Here is a 16,449-nt window from a genome sequence, read left to right on the forward strand (position 1 = left end):
GGTGAAAGCGCCGGCTTTTTCCGTTGTGACGCAACGGTTGGGAATTCAACTGTCTCAGAACGAGGCGGGTGAAGGTACGTTAGGGAGATAGAAGAAAGGCAAAGTTTTCCCGGCATGCGCTACGCGCACTCTCTGGCACGGCTGGCTCAAGTTGGATTGTACCACTTCAGAGTGAAAGGGGGGAGAGTTTAAATAATTACGGTTTTTATCCTCTTTTAAAAATTGTTTTTTAAAAAAACCTCCGGTAGAAAACCACCATGTCAGGAAAAAACCCTGGCACTTACCTATGTGAGGTGGTTTTAAAAAACACAGGTGAGATTCCACTTCGTACTTTGAAGTGGTACAGTCCAAGTTACGCCAGGCGAGAGAACAGGGCCCAAAATGCTCCCTCGCCTCAGTTGCGTCAATGCCCGTATCGACCACTCTCGACTCGAGCTAAAAACAAAGGAAGCTTAGGGTGTACCCAACCAAGTGTTATTCCGAGTAGACCTACTGAAACTGGTGCGCCTAAATCAATCATGTCCACTATCTTTAGTGGTTTTGCTCTGAAGATGACTAATGTTTGCCACAACACTGTTTTTCCTGCCCGGTCTTCAAATTTGTTTTAACACAGAAATTGAACCTGTTTCCAACTTCGAAATTTGGAGAGGGACAAAGTTCCCCTTCGTTTTCAATTTGGCTTTTAGGCAGCAGTCCTACACAAAGACCCTTGTAAGAATATTAGGAAATCCTACCAACAGGAGTGGGACTTCTCCGTGGGCATGTCTTTGAAAGTTGAACTCTTAAATTCCTCCCCATTAGTAAGGTTGCAATCCTATACATACTTTAAGGGCAAGTCCCTACTCAGCAGTGGATTTATTTTGGTGGTGTGGGCAATTCCCCCCCCCCCCCAAGGTGCTGAGTTGATGGGGAGCATCATCATAAATAATAAAACCAGTAGTTACACCGGTACCTACTGAGAAGGCCCATTAAAAAAAAATGCACCTAGTTCCTACCAGAGCAATGGCAAACTAATCTGTCAGATTATGCCAAAATGGCAAAACTGACCAGAAAGCTCGAACCAGAAGACAAAAACTTACAGAATGAATGAAAAATTTTAAAAATTTATTTAGGAGACTGCTATAAGCAGAGGAAAACATTAGCAGGATTTTAATCTCACTTGTAATGTAACAAATACTATGAATAATATGGTTAGATATAAAATATAGATTATAATATGCAGTTGAAAATGCCGACATTAAGACCCGCAGAGGAGATGGAGGGAGGTCTTGAGATTCAGAGAAATCTCTGTATATGGAAATGTATTTGGTTTTGTTATAAATTTATATTTGTAAAATCAAATAAAAATGTTTTTAAAAAACACAATTGCACCAAAAGGAATTATTGTGAAAATAAGAAATAATTAGTGGGCATGCCAAATACTGCCCTTGCTCAGGGTGCCATATTACCAAAGTCCGCCAACCCCTATCTTTGAACTCAATGTAGGAAAAATATTACTTCCGAGGACAAGGGGAGTAAGGATTGTTGCACTCTTATCCACTGGGTAGATTGTTTATTTCTGTCATTTATTTATTTGGAAAACGTAGATGCACACACACATGCCCTTCCCCAAAGGGCAGATCTGCATATATGTATAGATGCAAATTTATAAAACAGGATGGAATTTAAGAACGCAAGGAACAGTATCTCACCATAGTGTTAGAAGACCATGCCCTGCTCATCTGTGTAAATTAATTGCTGACAGGCAACTTTGAAGCCCGCCTTCCTTGAACCCTTTTACCCTTTATTTCTTCAGCCGGACAAACCTTCAAATAGAGGAATGTCCTACATAAAGTAAGACCCATGCCTATCTTAATCATGTCTCAGTCCCAGGCATGACAGTAGACCTTAGTTTGAGGACAGGTCGGTATGCAGTGAGATAAAGGTATCCTGAATCGAAGCAATTTACCTTTAAAGCCCTTTTCACTAATGCAGTGGGGCTTACGCGAAGTACGTTAAAGAACAGTAAATTCAATATTCATTGGGTAAACCTCAAAACAAAAATCAATTTTGTACAACATTTTTACATCCCCCGCACTGGCAAGAATTTGACTGCCCCAGGTAGAAACTCAGGCCCCAGTCTAGCTACCAAAGAAAATTAAGAACGTTGATAAATTTATGTCATTCTTTTCATGTGAGGCAGGGAAATCAGAGGACCGTGGACCACGGAAGCTTACACCAAAAAACCCCAGTTTTTAAGGGACCGCAAGTCTCTTGTTTTTGCTGCACAGAAATTGTTAAAGAGGGTTTTGTTTGTATGTGTTGCTTATGAAGATCATGACCCTCCAGAGCAAGGCATTATGCACATTTACGATGGAGTCTCATGGCCCCTTCGATACCAGGAGACTACAAAGTTATGCAAACTTTGTTGAGAATAAGTCCCACTGAACTCAGGAGGACCTACTTCTGAATAGAAATGCAGAAGGTCAGGTCATAGCAGAATCTGCTCATCTTTTAATGTTCCTCATGAAATACACTCAATACTAATTTATTTTTAATGCAAAGAAGCATTAAATGTATTTAGATGGGTTTATTTTAAAAGATTTTTAAAAAGGAAAGGTGCTGTGCTCATAAATCACCAAGGCCGAGTGTATTCTTAGATCTGTTTAAAAACACCACAGTTGCATATACACACCTGTATACATTCTGCATATGCTTAGAAATAAGTTGAGGTGCTGTATCTGCTATAGATATTTTGGAAAGTTGTTAGACACCTCTTAAGATATGGTAATGAATTTTGCACATGGCTCCCGAGATCAAGGAGCAGATAAGAGCATCTGCCTTCCATGCACAAGGTCCCAGGTTCAATCCTCAGCATTGCCAGACAAGGTGGGGAGAAACTCCTGTCCGAAACCCTGGAGAGCTGCTGCCAGTCAGTGCAAACAACAATGAACTACACTGACCAATTAGTGAAAGGTCCGCATCCTGAAGCGCTGAATCTGTGATTCGGCGCTTCTGCGCATGATGTCATTTTGCACGTCTGCACATGCATGAACTGCCGAACCCGGAGGTTTCCAGGTTTGGCGGGTTCGTAACCCATGACGAATGCAACAAGCAGCGTTCGTAACACGAGGTACGACTGTATCTGATTCAGTATAAGGCAGCTTCCTACGTACTGAACTGTCAGTGGGCAGAGCCTCACACTCCACTAGCCTTTTGCTCAGCTGAAAACCAAGGCAACAATTTAAAAATTAATTGCTAGGCACAAGTTCATCATACACAAACACACAAATGACTTCTGCAGACTGGGTTATAATCCATGCATCTTAAAACGCAACAAAGAGAACCTCTGTATCGCCTCAACAAATCACAAATCAAACTGGGTTGATTATGAGGGTTTGGAAAGAACTAATTTTGGATCACAGATTGAAGCAGAATATTTTTTTAGTATAAATATTCCTGTTTTAATACTAGCACAACTCCACAAGCCAGCAACAGCCCTCTGCTTCATGTACATCTCACAATGCGTGAAAATATCCCTTCGGGTTCTTTTCCACCTCCCCGGGCTGCAAGAAGGCCTTCTTGTCCTCTCCTCTTGGCTAAAGAGGCTAAGGACTTGAATGTCTTTGGCTCGTAGATTGCCAGGTCAGCCAGCGTTTTCCGGTTCAGTTCCACTTGACACTGAAATAGTGAAAAAAAGAAGGGGGAGGGAAACTTAAGAGGCAACTCAATCTTTCTGGAAGTGGATAAAGTACAGCAGGAAGTTGTTGATACAGGTTTATACCACATTTCCTCCAAGGAGCTCAAGTTGACAATACATGGTTCTTTCCCTCTTACCCTCAACAACACCCCAGTGAGGTAGGCTGTGAACTGTGACTGGCTCAAGGTCGCCCAGAGAGCATCATGGCCAAGTGGAGGTTTGAACCCCGGTCTCCTGGGTCCTAGGCCAACACTCCATCCGTTATCCAACTCTCAGCCTAGCTGGAACCCGGTGTGAGCAGCAGAAAGAGCCTGAGGCAACGGTACAACATGTACTTTGCAGGCACAAGGTCCCGGGTTCAATCTCCGGGTAAGGAAGGAAGAGGCTTCCTGTCCAAAACCCTGGAGAGGTGCTGCCAGTCCATGTAGACATTACTGACTTAGATGGGCCTATGATCTGACTCAATGTAAGGCAGATTCCTATGTTTCCCAAAGTGGAAAACTAAAAAGCAGATTTTTTTAATAAAAAAAAATTAAAAAAATAGTTTGCGGGGAAAGGAGAGAGGGAAACACACAGAACTTGCAGCTAGCAAATTAAACACAGCCTGTTATGGCCCAATAGGTGTCTAGCAACTCATGCGTTTATGCACATCAACATTTTCATTTTTGCAGCTCCGGCTTGCTGTTTATCAAGCGCTTTGCTCAACTGTCATTCGTGGCTGGTGGGCTCATCAAGGAGGGTGGTGGTGGTCCAGAAGAGCTATTCCAGAAGCAGGATGTAAGCTAAGGAAGGGCTGAGGGAAAGCCACTTACCTGGGAGAGACTGCCGCGGAAAACGTGGTACTTCAGACCATGCTCAAGTGATGCCGCTTCAATCCTGGTTTGCCAAAGCTTAAAGCAGAAATGGGAGAGTTCAGAGATACGTTTACTAAGGGTTTCTCTGGGCTGATCTAATGCGGATGTGGGGGAAACATTTCCAGCCCGAGGGCCGCATATCCTTCTGGGAAACCTTCCAGGGACCACATGCCAGTGGTGGGCGGGGCCAGAGCCAAAAGGGGGCTGGGCAGCGAATGTAATTTTTTACCTCCATGTGACAGGCTAAAAGTAGGACCAGTGAGGGGTGTGGCCTGGGGAAAGGGTGTGTGGTTTGGGAAGCGTTCCGAGGGCCAGATAGAGGTACAGAAGGCCACATCTGGCACCCAGGGCTGACCAGTCTTTTAAATACACCTTAAATTAAGTAAAAAAAGAAACCTGTTCTGTTAAAAGTATAAATTTTGCATTTCTTTCAATAAATGCAATTATTATTCATTGAATTTCTATACTGCCCTATACCCAGAGGTCTCAGGGCAGTTCACAGAAAAGATCAACATAAAAACCACAATATATAATCAAAATAAAAACAACCCAATAACACCCCCCCCCCAAAAAAGGAGCCACTTTTTTAAAGGGTATAGGATGTCAATCAGATCAACCAAAGGTCTGGTGAAAAAGGAATGTTTTTGCCTGGTGCCTAAAAGCGTATAATGAAGGTGCCAGGTGAACTTCCCTGGGGAGAGCACTCCATTGCAGAGAAGGCCCGTTTTTGTGTTGCCACCCTCCACACCTCTAGAGGAGGCTGCAACCCACCCCTTAATCGGGCCTGAGCAAGTTTTGCCGTGTTACGGGAACGCACAAACGGAGCAGCGTTTCTAGCCACCATCTTTACCATTCTCATGTCCCTCCTTTTCCGATGTCTGGCCTTCGTGGCGTACATGAAAGCCCTCTGGACGGCGCGGACGGCCAAGCTGTAGCAACGGTTCCTCCGCCCACGGAAATGCTGGAAAGGCAACACACACACACACACACACTAAAAAAGAAATACCCAAATGGTCTTCTGTTAAGAGAAGAAGCAGGACGGGAAGAAGGTTGCCTCCTCCTCTCACCTGGCACTTCTTCGTCGCACAACCCTGAATATTCTGCAATTCCCAGAGCTACAATTTGCGGCCCGCTTAACAAATTACACCCCCAGGATTCTTTGGGAGAAATAAGGAGCTCTGGGTGTCATGGCCGTCGCAGGACACCAAATGTTTTGACATATCCTAATAGGAGAAGCGATTCTGGTTGCCCTTTTAGGATTCACCCTGCAGAATATTGTGGAGCGGGGCATTTTTCAACTTCCTTTTGGGGAAATAAAACCATAGGGTATCACGAAAGCTCATACCAAGAACAAACTTAGTTGGTGCTACTGGAAGGATTATTATTTATTTATTTTTGGACTATGGCAGACCAACACAGCTACCTACCTGTAGCCAATGCTAGTTGTACTCAGAGGAGACCCACTGATAGGAATGAACCTAAATCATGTCTGTCTATTAAGTGGTTTTAGTATTTAAATTGTATTACTACCCTTGCTTTGGGTGACTTTTTTTTTGAGGAAAGTGACTAATAAATATAAAGCATAATAATATTAACTACAGTGGGTTTTCTTTGAGTAAGGACTAGTATTGGATAACGCCCACGTGTTATTGTTATTTTAAAGAAAAAAACAATGTCAAATTCAACGTCAGCGCAAACTGGATTAAAATAAATTACAATGTACTATATTATCTGATGCTTCTTGCAAAGTGAACTAAGCAGATAAAAGAGAGGACTGCCTCCAATGCTAATGCTAATAATAATAATATTAATTTCAGCTCCTAAAACAGTCCTGGAGGACGGCTCGGCTGAGAGGCAGTCAGCGGCGCAAGGTCACTCCACAGGGGATCTTCCGACACTCCCGTTAATTTCGATGGGTCTACTCGGAGCAGGGCTTACTCGAACACAGACAAGGAAGCAGGCCTACCCACCGCAGAAGCTAGTAAATGAATGGATTCACGTGGGTAGCGAGGAAAGAGTTTGCAAAAGAGTAAAGGAGCTGGGGAAGGCAATAGGGTGGGCGTTATAGGGGGGGGAAGCAGGGCACCGATCCCCAGTTCTTACCCGTGCATGCTTCAGCACCTCCTGCTTCCGCCAAAAGCGATCGGTCAAACGGGCCCGGATCCAAAGGCTGGCCGTTAGGAAAACCATCCCAGCCCGCTTTCCCCACCGTCTCCTCCACCGCGGATTTGCAAAGGGCGGAAGCCACGCGGTGCAAACTGCAAGGCTTCCCTTCCGGGCTTGCAAACAGCGGCGATTTGCAACCGGGGGGGGGGGGGAGAGAGATAACGCTGTGCAAAGGGAGAGTCGAAGAGGTTTAAGGCAAACGAGCGCCCTCTACCCTCCGCTTCTCTTTGGGACTCTCTGTTATGGGGTGAGGGGTATCGTGCCGTGTCTCCATCGAAATCAAAATAACAAAAAACAAGACGCACCATACCTTTGGAGCACCAAAGAGCGCCCCCAAAATATAGGAACGGAATGTTTTGTTAACGGTGCTGGGAACCGTAGCTCGCTGAAGCTACAGTTCCCTGCTGGTTTTGTTGGCAGGGAAAGGAATGTGTTCTAAACGTATTGTTACAGGTAGGTAGCCGTGCTGGTGTGCCATAGACAAAACAAAACAATTAAAAAAAATCCTTCCAGTAGCACCTTAGAGACCAACTAAGTTTGTTCTTGGTATGAGTTTCGTCATAGCTGTCAAGTTTCGGATTTGAAAATAAGGGATCAGCACCCTCACCTGTCCTGGGGACAGTCTACGGTTCTCGGGGACAGTCCATGCCGTGGTAATCCCCCCCCCCCCCCGCTATAAATTAATTTACACTAGGCTACACACCATCTTTCCCCACCCCACATTCATATGTGGGATTTGACTGGAGTAACACGTGACTGGAAAGGTTTGCAGTTCCACAAACATAGGTTTGCACTGCCTCGAAATAAAAAGAAGTGAACAAAAGAAGGCCCACTAGTGGGGCATTGCTAAAAAAATGTCAACTGTTGTAACCAGAGGTTCAACTGAATAGAATCTGAATCACTTGCACCACAAGGCCTATGCAGCCTCAACTTAAGGTGCCTCCCGGCCTGGCTTTTTACAGGCCCCAGCTGACTGCACAACCTGGCCTTTGGAAAGGCCATATAGACAGATACCTTTTCCACAACAGCTCCGCAGCACAAATCCATTCTGCAGGCAGGCACCCGTGCGCAAGAAATGCGCTGCGCTCCCCACAGCGGACCCATGCTCCCTTGCCCTCTCGAATTTCCCCTCTGCAAGCTGCATCCATGGATAGAACATCGCACCTAAATATTTCCATTCTGCACAATGCGCAGCATTTGCACGACCCCCTCCTGACAGCACCACACACGGAGGGATAATTACCACACACAGCTTGATGGGCACATGTGCAACCCCCCCCCCCAATATATATATATCAGATCTGCACCAAAGGGAATGGCACATGCCTCTTTGTCAATTTGAGCATAGTTGCGCTCCGTGGGTGACAACGTACGGGAATAGAAAGAGATGGGCTTGGCCTGGGCAGGCTGGGTCGTCCTCTTATATACTTGCTGGGATTGACAAGTCACCTGACCCTCACCTGAATCACATTGCTTGGTTGGAGAACTGCATGGCAAAATTCAGAGAAGTGCAAATTCTGAAGGATGCCTGCAATTTGGTCTGCGTATTGTTCCGGAAAGGGTGAATTTGGTAGGTTCCCCTTTAATTGCAAAGGGAATCCATTCTCTTCCCCAAACTCCAACAGCGAATCCCTTTGCTACCATCATAATCAGCACAAAAGCCGGTTAGAGAATTTAGCACATCTCCATAGGAAACTGCCATATACTGAGTCAGACCACAGGGTCCATCTTGCCACACTGAGTGGCAGCAGCTCGCCAGGATTTCTGTTGGGGGTCAAGAGACCTATCTTTTACCCTACCTGGCAAAACACTCACCAGGGCCACTGATGGGTGTAGCCTGAGGAGAGTGGGTGTGGTTGGTGAGGGGTGTGGCTTGAGGAGAGAGGGCGTGGTCTTTGGAGGGACTCAATGGCCAGCAAGAGAGACTTGGGGGGGCAGACGTGCTGTGCACCACCTCCAGAAGGTTGCCTGGGACTACGCAAAGCTATTGCATCTCCCTTACATTTATTTATTTATTACAGGCTTCCTCAACTTCGGCCCTCCAGATGTTTTGAGACTACAATTCCCATCATCCCTGACCACTGGTCCTGCTAGCTAGGGATCATGGGAGTTGTAGGCCAAAAACATCTGGAGGGCCGAAGCTGAGGAAGCCTGATTTATTACATAGTTCTGGGCACCACAGTTCAAGAAGGATACTGACAAGCTGGAACGTGTCCAGAGCAGGGCAACCAAAATGGTCAAAGGCCTGGAAACGATGCCTTATGAGGAACAGCTTAGGGAGCTGGGTATGTTTAGCCTAGAGAAGAGAAGGTTAAGGGGTGATATGATAGCCATGTTCAAATATATAAAAGGATGTCATATAGAGGAGGAAGAAAGGTTGTTTTCTGCTGCTCCAGAGAAGTGGACATGGGGCAATGGATTCAAACTACAAGAAAGAAGATTCCACCTAAACATTAGGAAGAACTTCCTGACAGTAAGAGCTGTTCGACAGTGGAATTTGCTGCCAAGGAGTGTGGTGGAGTCTCCTTCTTTGGAGGTCTTTAAGCAGAGGCTTGACAACCATCTGTCAGGAATGCTTTGATGGTGTTTCCTGCTTGGCAGGGGGTTGGACTGGATGGCCCTTGTGTTCTCTTCCAACTGTATGATTCTACATTCACACTCTAGGAGGCCTACACAATTCTCTTCCTCCCCATGTTATCCTCACAACAACCCTGTGAGGTAATTAGGTTGATGGACAGTTGACTGGCCCAAGGTCACCCAGTGAGTTTCATGCCCTTGGGAGGATTTGAACCCTAGTCTCCCAGATTCCCAATACCTGAAGGAGCATCTCCACCCCCACCGTTCAGCCCAGACACTGAGGTCCAGCTCTGAGGGCCTTGTGGCGGTTCCCTCGCTGTGAGAAGTGAGGTTACAGGAAACCAGGCAGAGGGCCTTCTTGGTAGTGGCGCCTGCCCTGTGGAACACCCTCCCATCAGATGTCAAAGAAATAAACAACTATCTGACTTTTAGAGGGCGTCTGAAGGTAGCCCTGTTTAAGGAAGTTTTTAAATGTTTGATGTTTTATCGTGTTTTTAATATTCTGTTGGGAGCCACCCAGAGTGGCTGGGGAATAAATAATAAATTATTATTATCATTACATTTTAACTGCTATACCTGACTGGCTCTCATACACCCACCCGCCAGTACCGTACTGATGTTACAACTGAACCGCTGTACATCAAACCATAAATAGCAATACTAAAAATACAAGCATTTAATATGTGATCAGACCAGGCGGAGGGTTGAGTCAGGAGGCTATAGAGTTACGGGGGGGGGGGGAGAGACTGAGGTTGCCCAGGGTCATCCAGGCTAGTTATGCCTTCAGGACTTGTCCTCTCTGAGACCAGCTCCTTTGCTGTCTCCTTCCACTGAGTCCTCTCGAAAAGGCTTGCCCCCTTTGCCAACAAGAGTTCCATCAAAGGGAAGTGCCCTTTCTCTGCAGCCAGGTGCAAGGGGGTTTTGCTCAGCCAGCCAGCGGCGTTGACGTCCGCCCCCTCGTCCAGGAGGAAGCCGGCGACGGCGACATGGCCGCGGCTGGCAGCCCGGTGAAGCGGAGTCAGGTTGAGGTGGTCCCTCCCATCGATGCTCGCAGCACCTTCCCTGACCAAGGAGGAGACAACTGGCAGGTGACCCTCGGTCGCAGCTTTGTGGAGGGCAGTGCAGCCGTAGCGGTCAGTCAGGTTCACAGCCGCTTGACTCTGGAGCAGAAGCTTCACCGTCTAGCGAAAGGGAGAGGAAAATACGTACAGCAAACAAAGCACACACTGGACACCACTTTATCTGTACGTTCTCTAATGTTTCAGGGGGCCCTGAGCTGCCATTAACTGGCCTGCACGATAGGGGAGAGACTAAGGGGGAGGGAGCAGGAGGGAAACAGACACAGAGAGATGCAGGCAGAAGAAAAAGGCTGGAATGAACCTGCAGCTTCTGCCTACAACTGTCTCTGGAAGCAGCTCAAGTAGAAGCTGCAGGTCCATTCCAGCCTTTTTCTTCTGCCTGTGTCCGTCTCTACTCGTCACCTTTTTGCTCATCCTCTAGGACAGGAAGATGAAGAAACCTTAATCTGCTTTGATCAGTTGGGGGTGAGCTCATTACCTGGTTAGATCATGAACACTGGCTATATCTTTGTACAGTCCTGGCAAAAAAAATTGGTGTTTTGTGTTTCATTTTTTTTTTTATTAAAGATTTTCTTGGTTTACAAAAGTGTGTGCAATGTCTCTCTCGTATTTTTTCCACGTGACATTTTTACAAATCAGTTTTGGTTGTGGAGACATTAGGGAGAGAAGGGGGAAAGAGGTGGGGGGGTGGGGGGGTGGGTGAGGTGGGGTGACGATGTTTCTATTTTCCTTAATATATGTAGGGTTTGGTGTCAGCATTGTTTGTGTGGGTTCTTTGTTGTTCGCTTGTGCTTCTTTGGCGGTGAGAGAGGTCGGGGTTGGCGTAGGGTGTGATTGTTCATTTGTGGGTGGCTGTGGTGATCTTTGGTTTTCTGTGTGAGTGGGTGTTTTTGGTCAGGTTAGCCATGTTGATTTGTATGTGTTTCATTTTTTAAGTTTGTATTTTTTAAATTAAAGTTTAGTTGTTATTTCTTTTTCTGAAAAAATAATAATAAATAAGCTAATTTAAGTTTCAGCTTCTCTGCTGAATAAAAACAATGTCCTTTATGATTAAGTTAGAGTATGTACTCAATACATGTTTGGCTTTAAAAAACAAAATCTCCCCCAAAGCGAAATGCATGCTTATGACTTTTCCACCATACTGTAGTGACAAATTCCGAAGTGCAGGATCCTTCCCTGATAGCCATGCTTCCTCACCACCATGTCCCCTTCAAAGATTTTACAGCCTTAGAAGGGGACAAGCTCTAGCTCTCATCAGCCCCAGCCAATGTGGCCAGGGATCATGGGAGTTGTAGTCCACCAACATCGGGAGGGCGTATTCCAATATTTGTGGAATATTGAGTTATAACCAATTATTTTTGTGGGCTGACAAAGTGAAGAGTGACTCTACTTGACATTCTGGGAATATGTAATACAGTGGTACCTTGGTTCTTGAACTTAATCCGTTTCGGGAGTACCAAGGTGCGGCTTCCGATTGGCTGCAGGAGCTTCCTACACCCAATCGGAAACCGCGGAAGCCATGCCCGACGTTCAGCTTCCGAAAAGCGTTCGCAAACCGGAACACTCACTTCTGGGTTTGCGGCGTTCAGGAGCCGATTTGTTTGGGAGCCAAGCCGTTTGAGAACCAAGGTACCAGTGTAGCTATATAAAAGTCTAAGCAGAAATTGAAACATGTACTGATGGGAAATGAAGAAGGGGGGAAATGAATGATAAAATGTTAAAATATTTTAAGTATTGAAATGGAATTAGGGGAAGTACGTAACATTGAGCAGCAAGTAAGGGAGGGAAGAGAAACACCATGGAAGCAGGGTAGCAAGTCAACTTTAAAATTTGTATTAATTTGCTGTTAATTTGTTAAAATATTTGAAAAGCAGTAAGAATTAATTGGCCAACATCTGGAGAACACCACAGGCTCCCACCTGTGGCTGTATAAAGACAACAAACAAACAAACAAACAAACAAACAAACAATCTAACCTCATGGTGGCCATTGTTAGTAGCAATGGAGAGCGGCGTTCTCCCTAGGCCGTCCTGAGCATTCACGCTGGCACCTTTGGCAAGCAAGAGCTTCAGAGCTTCCGTTCTTCTGCTCTCGGCTGCTACATGCAGAGGTGTGACACTCCCTCCGCTTCCTAAATCTGGGCTGACGCCCTGCGATATCAGCAGGTCCACAATATGCAACCGGTTGTTGGCCGTCGCCCAATGCAGGGCCGACCACTGGCGACGGTCGAGGCTGGCCGGGTCCGTTCCGTGCCACAAGAGGAGCTGCACCACCAGGGTGTGCCCGTTGGCAGCCGCGACATGGAGCGGGGTGAGGCCTCCTTTGGTCGGCGCCTCCGCCGCTGCACCCCGGCGCAGGAGGAGCTCCGCCACTTGGCTGTGGCCGCTCCAAGCGGCGCAGTGGAGAGGCATGTAGCCGGAAGCGTCGGTGGCGTTGGCCAACGCTCCACGCTGGATGAGAAACTTCACCAACACGGCGCTGCCGTTCAAGGAGGCGGCGTGTAAAGGCGTCCAGCCGTTCTCATCTCTGAAAGGGTGGTTTCCCGTTACTTATTTGTTTTGTAAGATTTATATACTGCTTGGTTGTGAAACGGAACAGAACAGCAACTTCGACGCAGTTTTCAAGGAGAATGAAATAAACTGTTGAAAACAACCAGGGCTCCCCCCACCCCCGGCCAGAGCTCATGATAGCTCAGCTCCAGCACATCTCAGGTGGGCACCATTGCCATTTCATGAAAACAAGGGAGAAATTCACAGTGAGCTCTGGCACCTCTTCTTCTAGAAAGATAGCACTGGAAACAACTACAGTCAAATCTCGGTTGTTGAACGTAATCCATTCCTGAAGCCCGTTTGGCTTCTGAAATGTTTGACAACTGAGGCGCGGCTTCCAATTGGCTGCAAGAGCTTCTTGCACTCAAGCGGAAGCTGTGTCGGACATTTGGCTTCCGAAAAACGTTCAAATACGGGAACACTTATTTCTGGATTTTGGGCGTTCGGGAGCTGAAACGTATGATAATGGAAGCGTTCAGGAACCGAGGTTTGACTGTATTTAGAACATTCAAAAACCATCGTTAAGCTTTAAAACCAGATTAAAACACTCATCTGCATTCTATGTGGATGGGTTTCCCTAAGCTAAGACGTTTTTAAGCAGGTGAGGGAGCCTGCCTGGTGTCAATCAGCAGGGAGTTCCAAAGTGGGGGTGCCGCCACACAAAAAGGTTGACTTTGTACAAATGAGTTATGTTCTTAACTCAGGGTGCTCCAGCGCATGGCCCTTGGGGGGCCTTTTTAATGGCCCTCGGCAACATTTGACGCTCCCCCTGCAGCCCTTGCGCTGCCTTCTCAAAGTTGGGTAAGTGAGGCACTGGGCTTTGGAAAGGAGGCATAAGGGCTCTGACAGAGCCCTTGAGTCCTCCTGCCTCATTCCCAAAGCCTGGTTAGCGTTTTCCCAGCTTTGGGAAGGAGGTGGGAGGGCTCTGGGACCCTGCCTGAGCCTCGTGCCTCCTTCCCAAAGCCAGTTCCTCACTTAGCCAATTTTGGGAAGGCTGCACGAAGGATTTTTTGGGGGGTGGCGGCGAATAAGGGTCCCGCTCTCTCTCTCCCGTGCAACAATGCAGCATGCAGCCTGCAAGTTTCATGTCAAATTACTGTTGCGGCCCCCTTGGTATGAGAAGTTCAGATCCTCCAAGTGTCCCAGTGTGGTGTAGTGGTTAAGAGCGGTAGACTCGTTATCTGGGGAACCGGGTTCGCGTCTCCACTCCTCCACATGCAGCTGCTGGGTGACCTTGGGCTAGTCACACTTCTCTGAAGTCTCTCAGCCCCACTCACCTCACAGAGTGTTTGTTGTGGGGGAGGAAGGGAAAGGAGAATGTTAGCCGCTTTGAGACTCCTTAGGGTAGTGAAAAGCGGGATAGCAAATCCAAACTCTTCTTATTTTCCTAGATTTACAGCAAGCTGCCCTGGTTTCTGATTTGATCCTGGAATGTCTCATTTTTTCCCCCTTTGGAAGTCCATGTTTTCATTGGAGAGATGTTGGAGGGTATGGGGTTATGCGACACACCCCCCCCCCCCCCCAGAGTTAAGGGAAGTTTTAAAATATTTTTAAATTCTTCATGTTTGATTACATTTTTATATATGTTGGAAGCCACCAACAGTGGCTGGAAAAACCTGGTCAGATGAGTGGGATACAAATACAAATACAAATACAAATATATATATACAGTGCTTTTTTCTGAGGGGACGCAGGGGTACACATACCCCTAAACATTTTGTGATTCTTTGTACTTTACTTTATTTATTTTCCCCGATTTGAACTATAAAGTGACGATTTTCTTGAGTCAAAATGAGAGTACCCCTAAACATTTTTTTTTAAGAAAAAAGCACTGAATATAAATATAAATAATACAGATAGATATAGATATAATACTATAGGACGTCCCTATTTTCATCAGAGAAATGTTGGAGGGTATGGAAGTTGGACCTTCTTGTTCTTAACTAATAGTGTTGCTAACTGGTAGGCAGCGCTACCTCAGGCCCAGTGCTTGCACTTCTTCCCAGACACCAGAAGGGGCAGCAGAGGGCCCTCTCCTCTCACCTCACCTGCTCTCTGTGTCCGCCCCTTGCTTCAACATCTGCTTGACCAGGTGTGTGTCCCCATTCCGAGCCGCTTGGTGCAGCTCCTTCCAGCTTGGTTGCACAGCAGCCGGGATCAGGTGATTCTCGGGGATAAATTCGTGGCTGTGCTCCCCGGTCAGGGTCTCCTCCGCATCCTCCTCCTCCTCGCTCAGCACCATCCATTTCCTTGCTGCCTCGGCCTCGACTACAGTGCCTCTCATAAGGAAGGAGAAGAAATCCGTTAAAATGCTCTCAATCTTGTGGCAATACATATTGGCCATAATGTAGACAGGGGAATGATTGTGGAATATGGATATAAAATTCACAGCATGTTACAGTTTAAGAGCAAATTATATGAATATGATGTATCGATGGGATCTAACACCAAGTAAATTGGCAAAAACGTGTCAATCTAAATCAAATAAGTGTCGGAAATGAAAAGAGAAAGAAGGTTCTTTTATCATATGTTGTAGGAAGGTTAAAGCTTACTGGGATACGATATATAATGAATTGAAAAGGATGTTTAAAATAACATTTGTAAAAAACAACAACCCAGAAGCTTTTCTTTTGGGAATTATACAGGTAGGGACAGAACTACCTAAACTGTATATAAACCTATTCATGTATGAGACTACAGCAGCAAGAAAGTTGCTCGGGCAAAAATGGGAAGAAGCAGAAGTCTCAGCAAAGGAAGAATGGGTACAAAAACTTATGGAATATGCAGAAATGGCGAAACTTACCGGAAGAATAAGAAATCAAGAGAACAAACATTTTATAAAAGAATGGAAATGGTTTATTGAATATTTACAGATAAATTGTAAACAGATAAGAACATTGGCAGGATTATTGTAATAACCTGCAGTTTTATAAGAGTATATTTTTTAGAGTGGATGAATAAATGAGAAAATTAAGAAGATATTAAAAATAAATTTAAGGAACCACGGAAAGAGGGGGAAGGAAGTCATGTTTTGAAATGTCAAAATGATGATCAGTGAAATGTATAAACCTGAAAAGTATGTATGTGTGTGTGACACACTCTCAATCTTTCCAGGAGGGCTGTGAAATGTCAATCGTCAGTGGGGCTGAAACTAGGTGTTCAGGCAGCGCCGAGCCGACAAACTGTCCGATTTGCGCTTCGGCAACTGGTTGCCAGAGCAAAGTGACCAGGAAGGGACAGGAAGGATCCTATTGACTCCCCCTGTGTAGCCTGGTCTCTGGCTGAATTGGTAGCCCTGATACAGGAGGGTGGCCCTCCAGGATTCTTTTTCTGGCCCCCGGGACTCTCCTCAAGCCACACCCCTTTCCCAAGACCACACCCCTCCCTGCCCCTGCTTTATTGCACCCTCCTAGCTAGGATGTGTTCTTGAGCTCTGATAATTATTCTTGCTTGTCTGGAGGACAGAGAGTGGTGGTGCGTGAGTGTGTTGCAGGTATTAATTAGCCTCTTGTACATGGGCAAAATTTACATCCATTGCTCCACCC

The 16,449-nt window shown here is 46.1% G+C and overlaps 2 protein-coding genes across 2 annotated transcripts; both read right to left on the reverse strand.

Moving 5' to 3' along the window:
* Positions 1-3,418: 3,418 nt before the first annotated feature.
* MRPL20 (mitochondrial ribosomal protein L20) lies at positions 3,419-6,775 on the reverse strand. Its single transcript, XM_033156335.1, has 4 exons — positions 6,637-6,775; positions 5,384-5,494; positions 4,492-4,569; positions 3,419-3,660 (listed from the first exon to the last, which is right to left on the reverse strand). Exons 1-4 carry the CDS (start codon positions 6,721-6,723, stop codon positions 3,487-3,489), a joined length of 450 nt encoding a protein of 149 aa, XP_033012226.1. The 5' UTR covers positions 6,724-6,775; the 3' UTR covers positions 3,419-3,486.
* Positions 6,776-10,001: 3,226 nt separating this feature from the next.
* On the reverse strand, positions 10,002-15,239 carry ANKRD65 (ankyrin repeat domain 65). The gene is made up of 3 exons (XM_033156917.1): positions 14,953-15,239; positions 12,332-12,881; positions 10,002-10,457 (listed from the first exon to the last, which is right to left on the reverse strand). Exons 1-3 carry the CDS (start codon positions 15,237-15,239, stop codon positions 10,002-10,004), a joined length of 1,293 nt encoding a protein of 430 aa, XP_033012808.1.
* Between the last annotated feature and the right edge of the window lie 1,210 nt (positions 15,240-16,449).

This window comes from Lacerta agilis, chromosome 8 (assembly GCF_009819535.1).
Source record: "Lacerta agilis isolate rLacAgi1 chromosome 8, rLacAgi1.pri, whole genome shotgun sequence".
Lineage (NCBI taxonomy): Eukaryota > Metazoa > Chordata > Lepidosauria > Squamata > Lacertidae > Lacerta > Lacerta agilis.

What these genes read in the sequence shown, in the direction of transcription:
- MRPL20 (XM_033156335.1), bottom strand. Translation starts at nt 6,723, where the DNA reads ATGGTTTTCCTAACGGCCAGCCTTTGGATCCGGGCCCGTTTGACCGAT. An exon ending in AAAGGAGGGACATGAGAATG is followed by an intron (nt 4,570 to 5,383) that starts GTAAAGATGGTG and finishes TTCTGCTTTAAG; the next exon opens with CTTTGGCAAACCAGGATTGA. An exon ending in TCCGCGGCAGTCTCTCCCAG is followed by an intron (nt 3,661 to 4,491) that starts GTAAGTGGCTTT and finishes TCACTATTTCAG; the next exon opens with TGTCAAGTGGAACTGAACCG.
- ANKRD65 (XM_033156917.1), bottom strand. Translation starts at nt 15,239, where the DNA reads ATGTATTGCCACAAGATTGAGAGCATTTTAACGGATTTCTTCTCCTTC. An exon ending in GGGGCGGACACAGAGAGCAG is followed by an intron (nt 12,882 to 14,952) that starts GTGAGGTGAGAG and finishes CCACCCTTTCAG; the next exon opens with AGATGAGAACGGCTGGACGC. An exon ending in CTAACAATGGCCACCATGAG is followed by an intron (nt 10,458 to 12,331) that starts GTTAGATTGTTT and finishes CCCTTTCGCTAG; the next exon opens with ACGGTGAAGCTTCTGCTCCA.